Genomic DNA, 19,193 nt, shown 5'->3' with positions numbered 1-19,193 from the left:
CCTAGAAATGTTTTTCACGCCACAAAGTTCAAACGAGGGACCAATAGAACTTCAACTAGCGGCATAAGCATGGGGCCATTGTTGGAGTCGACATGTGTTGTCTAGCAGAAGGAATACAGCTCTTGAGTTTCTGATAATGTGAGACGAACTTCTTTCGAATTTGGCGTGGTATTAACTGTGACAGCTTCAATTACCAACAAGGAAAACTCCTAGCCCCATAGTAGTTTTCATCATATGTTTCTCCAGAACTGTCTTTTCTTAGTACAAATAATAAAGTTGGGATTGCAACGTAATGTGCTTGATCTATCAAGAATTCTGTGTCATTGGGTTTCTTCAATTATCATTTGGATATCGCAGAGGACTCATCTGTGTTGACTATGCTTCTACCTAACTCTCTTCCCTATTGAAATGAACCTATACTCTAGAGATATACAAAAGCGTCTTTGTCAGAAGTAAACCTCAGTAAATGCTTTCGAAACAAACTTTTTCCCACAATCCTTTGCGGGACATTTTGTTGGCGCACATATACTAGGATTCTTAATAGTAAATCCCGAGGGAGCATTCTTTGGCTTCCTTGCCGGCCGTCCTGCAATGTTTTTCACACATCTCCCGCAAAATGTATGTCCACACTTCGAAGCAAATATCCTCTTACTCAAGTCGTGATCTGCATCTGTGAACGGGTTTACGCAAAACCAAGGTGCTTGTGTTTGATATTGCTCGGCATATTTCGCAAAGTTTAAATCGTACTTGGGATCTCCCTTAAAATCTTCTGGGGCACCTTCCCCTAAAGCAACACCACATAATTCACAAACGAGATTATCACTGGAATTGATTTTGTTTGTATGAGTGCCTTTGGCATTTTCAACATCTGCAAGCTTTTGCTTCTCCGCCATCGATTTCCGATTATAGTTTTTTTCCCTTTCCATTCGTGCATCGACGGCTCTATTGTTATCTTCTTCAATTCTTTGCATTACACTATTTTCAAAAACTTCAGAGGGCACATCCCTTCCGAACATGTTGGGGAAAAAGACGTGCGGCAAGAAATCAGAGACACTCTCAAGACTGAAGTTAATTCGACTCACAAAGTCGGGAATCTGCCCGTGTGCAAATTGCGAACCGCGTCTTGAGGTTCTTGGGGGTGGGTGCTGATTACGTGCACTGCGACCTCTAGTTCTGCTTTGTCTTCTAGCATTCGTGATCGGTGTCATATTGGTATTGTCATGACCATTATTGTGTGGATGCTGATGCCTCCTTTGCGGAGGTAGCTGAACTTGACGGCCAAGATTATTTCGAGGTGGAAGTAGACGGGTGCCTTGTGAATCGTGAGGGGTAGGTATATGGCCCATTCGCCTTCTAACATTACGTGGTGGCGAATATGGACTGACAAAGGGCTGCTGTCGTGCGTTTTGGTATGACACTAATCCGGGTTCAGGTTGGTATGGAATATGTCCCATAGGCGTATCGATATGTGCAAGTGGCGATGGTGCCCGTTGTATGTCAGTTATTTCCAAATCGTCGTCCCGGTTCGAGTGTTCGTCCAAAGTATTGGCACTGTCTACATTCCGCCTTGTATTGAAGTAAGCTCTATTTGTATCTGATGACATGGACCCAGTGGTGGATATGTTGACGGATAATATCTCTATATCGTCGTCACTATCACCTTCCTCCACCTGAGACCTCACCCGTGATTGTGGATGCCTGTTTTCTTGTCCCATTTGAGACCTTGCTGGTGGATGCCGGTTCCTATTGTCACTTTCCACTTGAGATCGCAGTCTGTGTGGGCGCCTGGTGGGCATATTTTGCAGACTATTGGTTTCATTGGTAAGATCAATCACTGAATCGTCATCAGAAGAAAGATTTATGATATCTGGCGCCTGATCGCTGTCTCTTCTTCTTTTTCTACCGGGACCTCCTGATGTAGCTGACATGCTTGTGCGAAATTCAAATATATCTCTAGATATGTACTGTTTCTATGCTGGCCCTGGTTGGTATTATACGTTCTGAGCCTTTATTACAAATGTTTCAAAAGCGAAACAAAGATTTTGCTTCTATTCTCGCCTTATCAAAAATGTGGTGCACGTGATTTTGAGAACTAAGTAACTCATTTCATGTATACAATTCTATCTATCTTCATTACTAATACAATAGCATATTACATACATGCCACTTGCACTACAAGAGTAATTACTTCTCCGACGTGAAGTTTATATCTAAACCCTGGCCTAGCAATTTCATTTGATCAAAAATCGCCTCCTTATTCAAAATTACTTCTTCCTTATCCCCATCGGGTTTCACATTGATACCCAAATTGGTTCTGAATTTCTTTTTTGACAAGTTTGAGGGAACAAACAACCCTCCAATTACGTTCTTGTTGTCCTTGCACAAACCGGTAAACTTTCGCGTAGAGAATATGATGGCATTCCCAAATTTCTTTTCCAAATCCATATAAAAGGCTTGTATGAAATCACGCTTGGATGAAATGTCGTCCGGGTATGAGGTCAAGGGCTCAACCAAATTCTTAAATGCATTTGTGGGTAAAATTCCAGAGGAAGTGGTGAGGTTTTGCGATTTCACCTCCAAGACAAAATCGTAATCTTTCAATGCAGGAGTGAATATCAAGTCTAAAAAGCTTTCGTTGTTACCCCGAGAAGCCAATAATGTAGTTGCTGCTCTCGCAAGTGCTGTTAATCTAGCTGCAATAGGCAAAGTGAGATTGCTCGACCACAAAATTCCAGACGGGTCATCTTTTGAACCAACAAAGAACTGGGTTTTGATTCCCGTTGGATCTGCTCCTCTGATTTTGTTGAAGTTTTGCTCGATAACCCTATAAGCCTGGATCGTCAACCTATCACTTAACGTGGAGTCAGCTTCAGCAGTGCTTTTGACAACATCCAATATGAGAGGCGTGTCTCTCCAATTCCAATTAGCCAAGAAGAAAAGTACCTGCAAAAATCCATTCTCTACTGAATGAGGAATAGAATATGGGGCTGGATCAACAAACGGCTTTAAGGTTATCAATTCCACCAACTCATCATTAAAATGGCTTGAAAGTAATTGAGAGTCTAGCCATTGCTTCACCAATCTAACAGTGGGCGAGTAGTATGGAAAGTGCTGTGCTAATTGAGTAATTGTTCGTGTATGTTTCGACGACGCCTGATACTTCTGGATGAACTTCACATAGACATCTTGTGCAATCGGCTTTTGTTTATCAGCATTGCTCACAGCTCTGAGATACAATACTTCATCTCGTTCAGTAAGCACTCTAAGTCTGAAACCGAAGCCTTCTGGAGTCAAAATATTCAACAAGCAAACGTCCTCATTAAAAGGTATTGAGTCATCCAGCGTGATAAAAGTGCTGTACTCAGTGGTTCTCAACATCTCAGAAACCTTTAGCAAGAGTGCAGTTTTGGTTTTCTCCAAAGCTTTCAACTCATCTGGCCATCTGGTTGATATTTCAAACTGGATCACGCAGTCATTCCAGTAGTCAGGATTCGAAACTGCAAACGGAACTGGCTGTAGTAATGACGCGTACCTCAACGATGACGATGTTGGCAATACCGATTTGATGCTTAAAGGCAAATTTAGATTGATCAAAGCTTTAGTCATATTATCAAATGAATTTCGCAAAATCGTATAGCTTGACAAGGAGTGTGAAACCTGATTTGATGTTGTTGATAGCAAGGAGAGTGGGAGCTTCTTTTCGTACAAACCACACTCTGTGTGAATCGATTGCGCAACTTCAGTCAGTACATGCACGTCCATGGCATATTTGATGATTGAAACTACTAAAGGCTCTCTGTCACTCACATTCCAAACCACACAATGCTGAACAGATCCATCTTTGAATCGCCTTAAAGAAGCCTTTGAACCCCAGAATGACCTAAAGGCGGCTCCTTTTTCCTTTTCTTCATTATCAGGACCCTTAGTAACAACCTTATCACACTCATCGGGATTCAATTGTAAGCCGATGACCCAATTATTGGCCGGGTTTGTGGGCTTCCTTTTATGAATTGAAAAATAACGTTTGACTTTATCCTTCCAAACACTGACAATGGTAACTCTATCACCCAATGCTTTTTTCATGAGATTATAAAACCTACTCTTTATGTAGTTGTCAAAGGTAATGAATCTTATCTTTTCTAACGGTCCAAATGTTTCTATCGAGCTTTCATCAATGGTCATCGACAAAAGTATGTCAAACTTTAGAAAATCAACATTTGATTTTTGAAGCAATATTGGGTCAAATCTGTCTTTGACAACGTCATTTAATAAGTCTAACGTCTGAATTGCTTTACTTTTCAATTCTTCATAGGAAGCCGGTGTCATTTTCCACAAAATATTTATCTTGGTATTTTTGTCAAAAAGCGTAGGTACATTGAACCCTTCAGGCTTGTATTTGGCTGGGACAAACTCACCTATCTCAGATGAAAATGACAAATACCCCGAATTGAGGTCCATAGTGGCTAGATACTTAACTGCACCTTTGAATAATTGATAGGATGAGAATCCAGACAACAAGATCTTATTTCCATTCAAACCCCCACCATGAAGCAACGCGCTCAATAAAATAGCAAATTCAAAATGTCCAAAACCACCGCCACTGAAAGTCGAGTTGAATCCTCTTTGTTGCAACCACAACCTTCCTAAAATACATGCGTCTTTGAATGACTCGGTAGACTTTTTCATGGAGTACAAAAATTTGAGATAGTAGTCATATGATGATTGCATTAGGATACTTGAGTTGTATAATGGTGTCGGGGGCAATTCTTCACTTTCTGATTGTATTCTAATACAATTTTTATCCGGAAGTAGTTTCTTCGACTCAAAAACCGTGAACGGGAAAGCTGGAATTAAATTAATTTTGTACCTTGTCTTGAAAAAGATAAGATCATCTGGGTTTTCAGTTTGGATACTTTCAATATGCAAAATAGGACACAACACATCATCATTGAAATAAGTGTATGTGATCTTGACTGGAAGGTTATTCTTTTTTGTCAATGGGATCAAATGGTCTGCTAGATAGGCGAGGTAAAACGCTCTTTTGTGCAAAGCTCTGTAATTCAAATAGTCCTTTGGCTGAAAAATGGATCTCGGCATTGTTAAAGCCACATCGATTGACAGACCCTGACTGATACCCGTTTTTAACCCATACGAACCAACTAGCGACAAATCCTCTGGTGGCCCATATGAAAATGAGTACTTCACATTTGTGGGCTTTGGATCGGGGAAAGGTATGGCCACCCTTTTATGATTGAATAACCCTTCTGCTTCTTGCAAGGATAAATTTTCAGCTGAGGGAATCTCCTTTATCAAGTCATGCAACCTATGCAACACTTTCTCCATAACTTCCTCGTGACTTTTCTTGACCTTTACTTCCTTCATAAGCTCGTCAATTTGAAGTTTGAAAATGTTCGATTTGAAAAGTTCTGCTGTCTCTCGTGCTACTTGTATGTCTTGAGCAGTGAGTTGAGATTTCTGCTTCTTTGGGGGGCCCGATCGGTCAACTGTATCCTCATTACCACTGGAATCTTCCTCTTGGCTATTGTCGTCATCTTGTCCTGTATTGGTGGAAGTTAGATCCTCAATAATATGACCATTGTGATTATTTTCGGTATCTAGTTTGATTCCTGAGTTGTCTTCAGATGTTTCCACCTTCGGCACTTTGGTTTTGGCCCCTTCGACATTATCAGACTTCCTCTTAACCATTATAAAAATAACAAAGCTATAGACGAAGCTGTTGTTGAGCTAAATCGAATGGTTTTCACGTTGGCTAGGGTAGAATGAAAATTATTTTTGCACTTCTTTAGAAACTTTTTTTTCTTCTTCTTCTTCTTCTACCTCTTCTCTTTATTTTTCACAATACACATACATATATTACACATATTATATATACACATATGTAATTATTAAAAAAAGTATTCAATGAATCTTACGCGAGCATTCATTCAAGTAGAAACATCTGTTTGTAATCAATAACACTCCTTATTTTCACGTCTGACTGTTACAAAGACACTTTTAACTCAATCGCTAAAAGTTAATATCCTAAGACTGTGTCAAAATTAAGCCATACACGACTTTTGAAATGCTACCAACTCCTCGAAGCATATACGACGTGCTTCGTAAATTTCGTCAAATAGAGTAATTTCTTACTTACATCCCCGTATAAACGCACACAAGAAAAGCCATTGATATTGTCACTCATTTTACAATTTGTGATATCGACTAATATCTCACAGCAGATAGTATCAGAAATATGTACTATTCAGACGAGCTCGATTTGCCAAAGACAGATTCGTCGAGGTGGAGATTAAGGACAGACCCAGTAGGTAGAGAAACATGGCACTACTTATCTCCAGAGGAAATAGCGAAGGAACCACAATCAACGTATGTTCAATGGCTCCTTAAATCAAATGATTTTGTCCCCCCATCTGCTACCACAATCAAAACTCCAACCGAAGCTTTAAAAAAGGGTGCTGATTTTCTTGAACTTTTGCAATTGGAAAACGGAATATTCCCTTGCCAGTACAAAGGGCCGATGTTTATGACAATTGGATATGTGGCTGCAAACTACTTTAGCGGTACTCCTATTCCCGAACCATATAAAGTAGAAATGATTAGGTACATTGTCAACACCGCCAATCCAGTGGATGGTGGATGGGGTTTACACTCTGTCGACAAATCAACCTGCTTTGGAACAACTATGAACTATTTGTGTCTCCGGTTATTGGGAATAGGCCCAGACCATCCAGTCATGGTCAAAGCCAGAAAAACTTTACACCGTTTGGGGGGCGCAATAAGAAATCCACACTGGGGCAAGGCATGGTTGGCAGTTTTGAACTTATATGATTGGGAAGGTGTTAATCCTGCGCCCCCTGAATTATGGACCTTACCTTACAATATACCAATTCATCCTGGCAGATGGTGGGTTCACACGAGAGCGATATATTTACCATTGGGGTATTTGCTGGCAAACAAGGTCACTTGTAAACTAGATTCAACATTGGAAGAAATAAGAAATGAAATTTATTTACCCAATCAATTGCCGTACGAGTCAATCAATTTTGGAGCAAACAGAAACAATGTTTGTGGTGTAGACTTATACTATCCCCACACCAAAATACTCGATTGTGCCAACTTTGTCTTGAGTAAGTGGGAGAAATACCGCCCCAGCTGGTTATTAAATTGGGTTAATAAAAGAGTGTACGATTTGATAGAGAAGGAATATCAAAATACCGATTATTTGTGTATTGCACCGGTTAGTTTCGCTATGAACATGGTCGTAACTTTCCAACGAGAGGGCCCTCATTCTAGAAACTTCCTTGAATTACAAAATAGAATGAATGATGTATTATTCCATGGACCTCAAGGTATGACAGTGATGGGTACTAATGGGGTGCAGGTTTGGGATGCTGCATTCATGGTTCAATACTTTTTCATGAGCGGTTTGGTTGATGATGAAAAGTATCACGAAATGATAAAAAGGTCTTATCTTTTCTTGGTTCGATCACAATTTACAGAAAATTGTGTTGAAGGAAGCTTCAGAGACAGAAGAAAAGGTGCTTGGCCCTTCAGTACCAAGGACCAGGGATATACAGTAAGTGATTGCACCGCGGAAGCTATGAAGGCGATAATAATGGTTAGAAACGACAAAAGATTTGCGGATATTAGAGACGTGATCAAAGATGAAGACCTTTACGAGGCAGTTGAAGTTTTGTTGCAAATACAAAATGTTGGCGATTGGGAATACGGCTCCTTCTCTACATACGAGGGAATCAAATCTACAGTTTTATTGGAGAAATTGAATCCTGCCGAAGTGTTTAACAACATCATGGTGGAATACCCATATGTCGAATGTACAGACTCGTCAGTCTTGGGTCTAACCTACTTTCACAAGCATTATCCAGACTACAAACCAAAAGTAATCCAAAATGCTATTGATAGTGCGATACAGTATATTAAGGGAGCACAAAGCGAAATAGATGGATCATGGTATGGCTGTTGGGGAATTTGTTACACTTATGCATCAATGTTTGCACTTGAAGCATTCAACAGCGTGGGATTAAATTATTCAAATTCAGATTCAGTTAAAAAGGGTTGTGATTTCCTTATATCCAAACAATTGAAAGATGGTGGGTGGTCAGAATCAATGAAATCATGCGAGACTCATACGTATGTAAATGGAGAAAAATCGCTAGTAGTCCAGACAGCATGGGCATTAATTGGACTAATCTTGGCCGATTATCCAGATGAAGAACCAATTCGTAATGGAATCAAGTTGCTCATGGACCGTCAATTGCCAACTGGTGAATGGAAGTTTGAAGATGTTGAAGGTGTTTTTAATCATAGCTGTGCAATAGAGTACCCTTCATATAGGTTCTTATTCCCCATCAAGGCGTTAGGGTTGTATGTGAAAAGAATAAAGGGTAACAAATAGAAAGTCAGTGGAGAGTTCAAGCGGTACGCTTTTTGAATGGCTTTTATTAGTTTTACGATAGCGCTACCACACGATATTTTATAGTTTACTTCACCCCAACGAATCACATTTCAAAGAAAGTAAATTAGTAATCTAACTGCTACCGGTTGCACACAACTCTTGTAACAACAGTACATGCGACATATCACAGGCGACTTAAAGGATCAATAACAATTATCGTTGGAGCTTTCATGAATACAAGGTCCTTCAACATCATCTTTATCGTGCTACATGCTTTAATCGTTGGTGTTTTGGTTGTGGCATACACTACCCAGACTATCGTGCAAGATGGACAGGCATCAGATGACCCAGCAAAGGATGTTGGATGTGTTGTACTAGGTGCCACAATTGCATTGTTGGCTTACATGACAAAATTCGTCTATTACTTGTTGATCTTGCCGCAGGCACATCATCGGTTGATATTATTCCAAATTGGTCATTCATCGTACGAGTCGTTTTACCAGCCTATGCTCGAGGAAGTCATAAAGTTTGCCGCTATTATGTGGTTCCAACATGCCAAATGTGACGGTACCTTGAACCTATTTGAATTATCTTTGATATGGTGCGGGTTCACCATTCCTTCATTGACAATCTACTTCTACAATCCCCAGAGATACTCTCAGAAATATGAGAGATTCTTGATGTACCACCAGTCCTGGCTTATTCAGATGAGAGGCGGAATCTCAAGCACTGCTGAAGAGAACTATCGCCTCAGCAAAGTATGGAGCAATTTAGTATCTGAAAACATCGACCTGGAGATCCATGACAAAGAGCGTCGTCGTTCAACAATTTCATCCGACAGGTCACATACGAGTAGTCACCGACTAAAAACGAAAATCAGCTCGAAAATCAGCTCGAAAATGCTTCCAAGCGAATTCAATTTGGGACAAGATGCAACCCAGACAGTCCCTATAATAGCCTCATCGCCGAACATAGATATTTCTCCCCCTATTAAGGAAGAGTATGCCACAACCGACGAGTCGTATTCCAAGGCCATACAAAAATTGTATTCGGTTTCTCCGAAAGGTACCTATCATTTGATCAGGGCTGTTGCAATTGCCACGTTTGATGAGGATGACGAGGAAGAAGGACAACTTGAAAGGGAAGATGCTACAATATGTACAGAAAGGATGAACGGCAAAGCAACCTCTCGGGTGCTTCTCCCAGACGTGGAGGAAGTATTTGAAAATATTGATGATTCATTTGACGAAAGACAAAGTTTGAGTGATGACAATCATCCGATGTATGATGAAGTTGCATCACATCCGAGCCCTCGGAATCTATTCTCCCAAGATATCGAACTGTACAATACAAACGGCGAAGCTTCTGCTTTTGAGACGTCAGAAACAACACCTGAAGTGAATTCAGATCGAAGCATACGACTGTTCAACATGCGAGTTCTTGCATTTATTAACTGGTGGTCGTGGCTATGTCCACCGTTATTACCAATATGTGAACCGTCGCAGTATAGGGATTCAGCCTCATTATACATTGCACCTTCAGCCTCGAATCCCCAGTTTGCCAACGAAAGATTCCCACTACTCAAACTGAAGCTCTCAAACTATAACTTGCATGACAGAAAATACGGAGACAAATACGATCGAGATATAACCAATGACAAGTCTACAGCAAGGGTGTATAGCTTCCAAGTTTTCTTGTCATACTATTTCGATATATCCTTGAGTCCTGTTGTGCATCCATTTGCCCTTGATAGATGGTTTATGAAGTATGGTCAATTACTCACTGATACTATCTTTGCGTGGATTTTTTTAGACGAGCTAAATATAGTGGTATGGCAGCTTTTTGTATTCCAAGCAATTAGACTTTGCTTGAGTGATTTTCTGATTGGAAAATCGGTTATCTGCTTTACGCCTGTCATTGCCATAAAGCTACTCAAATTGAATTATTTACGAAGTTATGAAAAGACATATGATTTCAGGATGATTATCACGCTTGAATCCGTTGCACAAACACTTCTAATTTTGTGCTTTACTTTTATTAATAAATAAATTTGTATAAAGTTCTATAAGTTATGAATTGTTGTGTAGTTTTATATTGTCCATAAATTTTGGATTAGTGTAAGAAAAGTCTTTCATATGAAAAGTGTTTTTCAAGATCAGGGTGTTTTGCTGTGGTGTAAACGTCATTTCCGTGAATTCATCATCAAAATTTTCAGCGAGAACCGGGTCCGTGATTATTGGCAAGATTGGGGGTAAAACTGAACTTGCAGCATTTTCTTCCACATCAAGTTTTTCCAACAAATTCCAATCAACATGTCTAAAAAAATTGTGCTTCTTGTACTTTTCCCATTCGCCATCCACGTCAAACCTTTTCTCCACATTGACTTGCAACATTTTGCGTAAGAAATCCTTTGCATCATTGCTCAAGTAAAATGGAAATTTCAAAGTCTTTTTGGAATTTTTAATCTTTTTCAATACCTTATCAGGATCCAGCCCTGTAAAAGGGGGAGCGCCTGTCAAAAGATCATAGGCAACACAACCCAAACTCCACCAATCAACACCATAGTCATACTCCTCCCCCATTATAACCTCTGGGGCCATGTATTGTATGGTCCCGGTAATTGAGTTCAATTTGTCTTCATCAGATGCAACTTTACTGAGGCCAAAATCAGTCAATACGAGATTACCTTGTGCATTAAGCATGCAATTCTCTGGTTTCAAATCCCGGTATATTACTTTTACCTTTGTGTGTAAGTAGTGAAGTGCCAAACTGCATTGGGCCAAATAGTAGGCAGCATTCTTTTCACTCATAAATTTTTCCATCGATAAATGGTGAAACAATTCCCCGCCTTGCAAATATTCCAAAATGAGATACAACTTGTTGTTGTCCTGAAATGCGTAATATAGCTTGACAATGTTGGGGTGGTGTACTACCCCCAAAATCTGCTTCTCATTCAAAGTTCTTTGGTAATTTTTGTTGTGAATTTTTGGTCCTCCATCTTCTGCAAGCACCTCTTGATCATTTGCATCGCGATTTATAATCATTGAAGCTTTCAAGAGTTGCTTCTGAGCAAACAATAGCCCCGTTCTTAAATCTCTAACGAGAAGAACTTTACCATAGCTGCCTTTCCCCAATACCTTAATAGGCTCGAAGTCGGATAATTTCGGCTTATAAGTTGAACTTCCTTCATCATTAGTTAACGGGTTTGTATTGTGATTTTCGGTAAGAGTCGAGGAGACGTAATCGTCCTGGATCTTGACTTCATACGAAGACACTATCGATGATCTTCGGCGTGGCCTCGAAAGTAGCAGCGAGTTTTGGGTATGACTACCACTACGACGTTTGATATGTATTGGTTTTGTCCGTTCAGAAAGAACGTCATTTATAGTGTCAGTAGCTTCGAATACATCAAGTGGATCTTCATTTTGAGTTGGGGTTGAAAACGTCTCGTCTATTAATTTGTAGTTCAACGATTGTGAGGGATTATCGTCATGAGCACGAGTGTCCAATGTCAAATTTTTTATTGCATTCAGCAAGTGGGACTCACACCCATCCATGTCAAAGATATCCGCCATGTTTTAGTTCTGTGTCATTGGGGCCCCCAAAATATCCTTCAAGTATATTGAGTATTTGTTGTTGAATTACTTTGGGTTATTTATATTCTATTGATGAAGACGGGTGTCCCATGTGTTCTCTCTTGTAGCACAAAAATTGCGAGGAATTAAAACAAAATGCTACCATTTAACGGCGCTACCGCATTCGGTACAAAAAAAATTTTTCAGTTCTTCTTCTTCCTCCTCAATGAAGGGAGTGGAAAATATAAATAGAACAAAATTTTTCCTCATCTCAATTTTCTTTCGTCTTTTCTTTATTTCTTTTCTTTTTAATCAACCACTTCACAACTACTTTATTTCTATTCAAATTGAACATCTATTGCTACTTATCTACTTATATAGCATCGAGAGGTTGAGGTTAATTGTATATGTGGATATCGAGCTCCACATAATCAATGTATTTCAACCTACATTGGAGTCGCTGAAAAAAACAAGAACTCATTATTTGGAATTGCAGCTGGTTTCCAATTCACTCAGTTTGAATTTGTTTACATGATGAAATTTTGTTCACTTCTTTCCTAGTCTGATTCTCGACTATGATTCCAGACAACGTCAAATACATGCTGCTTTTCATTATCACTACTCCTTTCGGGGATGTGTTTGGATTGCGTGCTTATACTTGCCAGTATCTACATTTCTGATAAACAATTCAAATGGGTTTTGGGAAAATCCTTTTCGTATGCGGATGATAATATAATGAGAGTTTGTTGTAATTGCAAGGTTGGAACTAGTGTCCACCTTGTAATGAGGCTAAACAAATTGAGAGAAAGCAGAGGGATGAGAAGCTAGCAGTTTCATATTTGCATCAATTAGTCACGGCCTTGTTTGATTAGTTGAAACTTCAGAAATTAAGGTGATGAAAACTGTACCAAAACATTCGCAGTTTCCTCGGTAGCATACGACACGAACCTAATTCTTGTATGTCAGTGACCGTCGAAATGACCTTCCTTTGGATGTCTGATTAATTTTATTGGAGTTTCGCTAACAAATGTAGACAATTGATAATGTGATGGCTTTCTCATTTTTTCCTACGGTTTGTTTGGTTGACCACTGTTTATAGGCTTTATAGTATACAATGCCGCATCGCAACTGTTTTTTTATTTCCTTAGATACTTTTATGGTGTTTATCTCTTTTTCCTTGAAAACTGTCGTTGCATTTGATAGCCGTTGTGTTTATTGAACTAAATTCATTCTCTAAATAGATTGAGTCGCAACTTCGTTGGTATTGTAGTCACAGATCGTTACTCCCTAACCGTGTCCTGTGCCCATCCTCCACCAACTGCAATAATCCCTCATTGGCTCGTGACGCTAGTTGGCCAGATTAGCACCCATTGCACAACTTGGAACAAAACAACGACTTCCAATTGGGTTCGAGTTTTTCACAATTGCAACAGAGATAAATTGAATTCACTTGAAAAAATTGACTTTCAATGGCAGAAGTAACAAACACTTATCCAAATAGATTCCTTCTGGCCAGGACACTTCCTTTAGGTTACTTAGTGATATGCGTGTGTATGGTTTTTGTTTTCACTACACCATTTTGAGTGTAGTACACGACGCTACACCGTCACATCAAAAGAGGATATGATACGGTCAGTGTATAGATAGAGTCTACTACCTTAACCGAACAGGCTATGCTAGCCAATCTGAGATTAAAACGGGCAAAAACAAGCGAACTACAAATGTATCCCCGCACCTTAATCAAACCAATTTTAAAAGCTCATACCACTATAGAATCTATCAAATCTTACCCTTTACATCAGGTTCAGTTAATGGCCATTGGTAAGTACCCGGAGTATCAAATATATAGCCATGATTCGACAAAAATTGCCTCAAAGCCTTTGGACCTTTTGATCCGTATGGATATATATCCAATTTCAAATTCTTATCATTTTCAATAGCTTCCAATAACGGCGTAAACAATTTCCACGAGACATCCAATTCATCATCTCTAACGAAGTTGGCATGATTACCTTGGAAAACATCTCTAAGCAAAGATTCGTAAGCTTCTGGAATCCAGAAATCTTTTGAGTAACGTTTGGAATAAGTCAAATCCAAATCAGTCAAAGAAGTTTGAGTTGATACACCGGGAATTTTGGAGTTAATCTTTAAGTAAATTGCTTCGTCCGGCTGAATTCTAATAACCAATTCGTTCCTCAGAATATCCTTAAACATACCTTTAGCAACTGGTTTGAATTGAATTCTGATTTCAACTTTCCCTTCATCCAATGCTTTACCAGCTCTTAAAACCATTGGCACACCATCCCATCTCTCATTATGGATGTTGATTGCGAAAGCGCAATAAGTGACACATTTGGAATCCTTAGCTACAGTTTCATCATCAACATAAGCTGGTTTCTTACCATCTTCGGATTTACCATATTGTCCAAGAATAAGATCGTTGGTGTTTATAGCATCAAATGCTTTCAACACTTTAACCTTTTCATCTCGAACAGCTTCAGGATCAAAAGAAACAGGTCTTTCCATAGTCAATAAAGTCAAAACTTGCAACAAATGGTTTTGCATAACGTCTCTAATAATACCAATATTATCAAAGTAGCCACCCCTTCCTTCAGTACCAAATGGTTCTTTGAAACTAATTTGTATGGAGGAAATGAAGTTTTTATTCCAAACTCCACTAAAGATTTCATTACCAAATCTTAAAACTAACAAGTTTTTAACCATTTCTTTACCCAAATAATGATCAATTCTATAAATTTCATCTTCGGTGAATAATGGAGCAATTGATTTTTGAAGTTCTCTTGCTGATTCCAAGTCATGACCAAATGGCTTTTCAATAACGACCCTAGTAATACCATCTTTATCATAAACATCTTTCTTGATTTGTTCACAAACTTCGGTGAATTGAGAAGGTGGCAATGCCAAATAAAACAATCTTTGTGATTTATCAACACCATGTTGTTTTTCGTAATCTTGACATCTTTTTTCCAATTTCTTGTAACCTTCATCAGTATCATATTGACCCCTTACATATGAAGTGAGTTTTAAAAAGTCCTTTTTGGTTTGTTCATCGCCACCTTTGAAATGTTGAGAAATCTTTTCATGAAATTTATCTTCCAGCAAATCTGATCTAGCATAACCGATAATTTGAACTTCATGACTCATTTGTTTTTCTCTAAACAATCCAAACAAAGCAGGAAAAGTCTTTTTAGCAGCCAAGTCACCACTGGCTCCAAAAACAACAATGGTAAAATGTTTTCCAAAAGCGGTCATTTTGTAATGTAGTGTAATTTACTTTTGATTTCTGTTGCTGTTGCTAGTGTGGTTGGATCAATTGAGTGTAGCAAAAAAGTCAATTGATGTGAAGAATGTAATAGAATACCGTCAATATCCAAATCAATTGAGTTATTTGATTGAAGAGAAGAAGAAGTGATCGATATATATGTTTGGTTTAATTTTGAAAATTGAGAAAAGCAATCGTTATTTATTTCAGGGAGAGAAAGAAGTTTATCAGAGAAGAACGGAAAAGAAATTTACAATTGTTCAACTGTTGAGTCTTTGTGTTTCTTAGCATTTTTGTTTAATGATTTATCCGGTTGTAATACAATTCAAAATATCTCCTTTCTTCCTTAATCAAACTACCCACTGAACTTAACCGAGTATCTCTTATACTTCATTCGTAAAACCAAGAAGAAATTGACGTTTAGGTTTGGGTTATGTGCCGCTAATTTTTAACTAAAGTGTAGGATTTATTTCAGAGCGGCCCGGAGATAATGATGTAATTTGATTTCCAAATATAAAACATATGAATTCACCTTCACTGTAGGTGAGAACCGTCCCCTGTACTTACAGTCAAGAGGTACTGAGGGTGACGAGAATGGCCGCTTTCAGAACCGGCGACTGCTGTCGGCTGATCAGCGCCTCCAAGGCAGCAATGATGATTACAAATTGTTGATATCCTTCTCTTTTGTGCAATGTAAAACTATAAAATCAAAAGTAAGCTCAACAAAAAATTCTATTTCCACCGCCGTCAACAAGATCGTAAATGAAATCAAACTAATATATGACTCATGTAGGCTATAATTCGATTATGTTCGTCCAGTGCTTCTCTAACCTTTACCATCGTACCAATATAAGACCTTCAAATAAGCTTCACGGATGACTCAACATTCTGGAATCTGTCATATTTTGAAAAATGATGGCGAGTCACGTGAAAAACGGCTCAATAAAACGATTTGTTTTTCTCGCTTTTCGTTCGTCCGATCGTTTCAATTTATTTTTCGTTTGGCCGAAACACGGGGAAAGCAAAAAAATGACATTTGATAAAAAATAGGACGCATGGGTAAATGGAATATGGGTTGTTCCCCACTTTCGCATGAAGGGGCAAAACCAACTTTGAACAAGTTTATTCCTAACCTATTTTGTAAACCTGCACTAGATTCAAACAAAGCTTGTGAGAAATGAAAATCATTTCTGCATTCTACAACTAAAAGCCAAAGCTCGAAACTTCACATGAAAATATTTGTCAAGATGTGGTTGCAAAAAAATTTAAAATGTATACATTGATGCATTAAGTATAATCTGTTTATTTATTTGTTTGTTTACCTATCTATCTATCTATCAATACTCTAACTTTGTAACCCACCCCGCTCTTACTTTGCATATTTTGACCTTGCTCTTAATTTTGGCCCATTCAAATAAAACAATACTGGTATAGCAATCATTGCAGTAGCAATGAACCCCAAAACACTCGCTCCCCATGCAACGGGGAATTTATCAATTTTCAAATTATTAAACAAAGCAGCACCAAAAATAGGGAAAACTGAAGCAATAGTTGATCTAACTAAATCATTAGAAGCAAATACCGAGGCAAGATATTCGTGTTTGAAAGATGCTCCCATGTAATTGAACAAAGTTTGAAACATTAGGAATGTACCAGCACTTGTAGCTGCAACTCCAAAAAGAGGTCCTATCCAATGAGTATATGTAGTTGCTGACCAACCAAAGATAAACAAACCAGAAGCAAATAAAAACCCACCGACAATAGCTATGGGAATAAACACTTCAGGGTACACTGTCTCATTATTCAAGATTGGTTTAGTAAATTGATGATGAATAACTGGTAAATATATCGATACAGCAACCAATACACCAATAATAATTGCTAAATATGAAATACCCAATTCAACAACAGTGAACCCTCTAACTTCAACAAAATATATAGGAAACACTTCAAAAAACAAATAAAGTACACTGTACACCATGGCAATGTAAATATCAATCAACAACACAACCGGTTCCAATATCGTAACTTCAATAGGACGCCAAAGTGCCTCTACCAATATCTGATGTACGGTCCTCTCTTCATTCTCCAATAGTCCTACTGTGGTGATTCGTTCATTACCAGTTCTAGCCCTTAATCTCTTGGCTTTTCTTGCAAGTAAAGTAGGTGCATAAGTTTCTGGTAAGAAAAACGTCAACAAGACCAATGAAAATCCTGAAACAATCATTATAAACCAAAAAGTCCATCTCCATCCTGCTTTCACTGAGAGTATAGCTCCAAAGAATGGACCTAAACTTGGTCCACAAACAGCACCGATGCTCCAAAGTGCCAATGACAAGGGGAAGTTCCAAAATTTCGTCACTTCTCCAACGCTTGCACCACCAGTTGCCAAACAAGGACTAGCGAAAAACCCACCCAAGAATCTAAGAATACAAAACCCGGCAATATTATCTACCAAAGCGGTAGGGATTTGTAAAATAACAAACACCAATAACGTTAATGCATATATTGATGATCTTCCCACTGCAGCGTTTTCCGATATTGGTGACCATAGAATGGGACCTATACCATAACCAAGAACAAATGTGAAAACCCCCAATGTCCCCACCACTCTACCAACTGACAAATCATGTTGAAGTTGTTCCAAACCTGGTGTGTAAACTGCTGATGCCATATAAACTGATGTTGTCAAGAACGCAACTTCAAATATGAAAAACCCCTTCTTGAATAGACTCCAATTACGTGGATCTTCTGGATCATCATCACCATCCCATTCAACAAAAATGTAGTTGTTTTCGTTCGCTATTTTGGTCTTTTCACTCATGCTTGAATCGGATGAATTGGAAGCAGCTATGTGATCACTTGTAACATCTTGTGATGAACGAAGGGCACCTTCTTTTTCATCTAGTAAGTACTTCTCTGGTATTACATAGTTTTCATCTTCTTCGGGGTAACAGAAATATTTGTGCTTCGATAAATGATAGATCAACCTACCGCCAAAACTATGTCTGATAAAATCCAACATGTTGTAAATGTAGTAATACGCGTCTATTTGATGATATTAATGTAGCTCAAAATTCCTTCTCTCAAAAGAAGGTGTTATGTTACCATTTAAATATCATCGTGTTGCTCCTGGTCTTGTGTGTTCATTTGTAATGTAAAACAACCGATGTGATTTTTCATTTTTGTTGCAATTTCGGTCTTACTGAATCGAGTAAGTTCTTTCAGCCGCAATTTTTGAAATATCCATTTTGTGTAGCTTTACTAAAATACCTCTTTTACTAAGCATATCCCGTTCTTAGCCTTTGTGCTTAACACCAATTGTTGAGCAAAACATAGTCACGGTTAGATTTGTCATTAATTGCGAAGCTTTTATTTAATGAACCTATAGCTCAAGCTGAAAGAAAAAGAACTAAAAATCGGAATCGGATTATAGGGTTTAGTCTATGTGAAACAAAAGTTCTCAATTCTTGTTTTATCGTTGCTTTACACCCTGCATATACCAATAGTTGGCTATGCTCGTCACAGCACATACCAGATCCCACAAAGCAAACACTACACCATATCGCTACATACAACAAGCAGTTACTACACCTATATCTCCCAATACAGTTCAACTAGGGAAAACTAAAATGTAAAACCACTCCTGTAAATTCTTAAACTTTTATAGTTAATGCCGCAAATCGAATCTACTTCTTCTATTCACCGATTTTTCTTATGATCTAGACGCCACCGTTTTCAAAATTGTCATCATGTAACACAGTTGTACGAGGTAATGACAAACAAAAAAGATATTACTAATATCACAGGTTGATCACCTTACTCCTAATCTGATCTAACTCTATCGACCGTGCCGAGTACCTCTTAATAGCAAGCGTTATAGTATTTTTGAAAAGTTGCG

The 19,193-nt window shown here is 38.5% G+C and overlaps 7 protein-coding genes across 7 annotated transcripts; 2 read left to right on the top strand and 5 right to left on the bottom strand. All coding sequences in view use genetic code 12, as the record gives it.

Annotated features, from left to right (window-relative positions):
- Positions 1-446: 446 nt before the first annotated feature.
- On the bottom strand, positions 447-1,928 carry CORT_0A05470 (Hex3 protein; the record flags this gene model as incomplete). Its single annotated transcript, XM_003866326.1, has 1 exon — positions 447-1,928. The coding sequence occupies one exon, from the start codon at positions 1,926-1,928 to the stop codon at positions 447-449; it is 1,482 nt and encodes a 493-aa protein (XP_003866374.1).
- Positions 1,929-2,184: 256 nt separating this feature from the next.
- Positions 2,185-5,706, bottom strand: CORT_0A05460 (Utp22 U3 snoRNP protein; the record flags this gene model as incomplete). Its single annotated transcript, XM_003866325.1, has 1 exon — positions 2,185-5,706. One exon carries the CDS (start codon positions 5,704-5,706, stop codon positions 2,185-2,187), a length of 3,522 nt encoding a protein of 1,173 aa, XP_003866373.1.
- Positions 5,707-6,253: 547 nt separating this feature from the next.
- CORT_0A05450 (Erg7 2,3-epoxysqualene-lanosterol cyclase (lanosterol synthase)) lies at positions 6,254-8,434 on the top strand (the record flags this gene model as incomplete). Its single annotated transcript, XM_003866324.1, has 1 exon — positions 6,254-8,434. The coding sequence occupies one exon, from the start codon at positions 6,254-6,256 to the stop codon at positions 8,432-8,434; it is 2,181 nt and encodes a 726-aa protein (XP_003866372.1).
- Positions 8,435-8,664: 230 nt separating this feature from the next.
- Positions 8,665-10,482, top strand: CORT_0A05440 (hypothetical protein; the record flags this gene model as incomplete). The annotated part of the gene is made up of 1 exon (XM_003866323.1): positions 8,665-10,482. The coding sequence occupies one exon, from the start codon at positions 8,665-8,667 to the stop codon at positions 10,480-10,482; it is 1,818 nt and encodes a 605-aa protein (XP_003866371.1).
- A 21-nt stretch (positions 10,483-10,503) lies between these two features.
- Positions 10,504-12,009, bottom strand: CORT_0A05430 (hypothetical protein; the record flags this gene model as incomplete). The annotated part of the gene is made up of 1 exon (XM_003866322.1): positions 10,504-12,009. The coding sequence occupies one exon, from the start codon at positions 12,007-12,009 to the stop codon at positions 10,504-10,506; it is 1,506 nt and encodes a 501-aa protein (XP_003866370.1).
- Positions 12,010-13,788: 1,779 nt separating this feature from the next.
- CORT_0A05410 (Zwf1 glucose-6-phosphate dehydrogenase) lies at positions 13,789-15,282 on the bottom strand (the record flags this gene model as incomplete). The annotated part of the gene is made up of 1 exon (XM_003866321.1): positions 13,789-15,282. One exon carries the CDS (start codon positions 15,280-15,282, stop codon positions 13,789-13,791), a length of 1,494 nt encoding a protein of 497 aa, XP_003866369.1.
- A 1,379-nt stretch (positions 15,283-16,661) lies between these two features.
- Positions 16,662-18,317, bottom strand: CORT_0A05400 (Mdr1 plasma membrane multidrug efflux pump; the record flags this gene model as incomplete). Its single annotated transcript, XM_003866320.1, has 1 exon — positions 16,662-18,317. One exon carries the CDS (start codon positions 18,315-18,317, stop codon positions 16,662-16,664), a length of 1,656 nt encoding a protein of 551 aa, XP_003866368.1.
- Positions 18,318-19,193: the final 876 nt, after the last annotated feature.

This window comes from Candida orthopsilosis (assembly GCF_000315875.1).
Source record: "Candida orthopsilosis Co 90-125, chromosome 1 draft sequence".
NCBI lineage: Eukaryota > Fungi > Ascomycota > Pichiomycetes > Serinales > Debaryomycetaceae > Lodderomyces > Lodderomyces orthopsilosis.
This window is presented reverse-complemented; position numbering and strand designations above follow the sequence as displayed.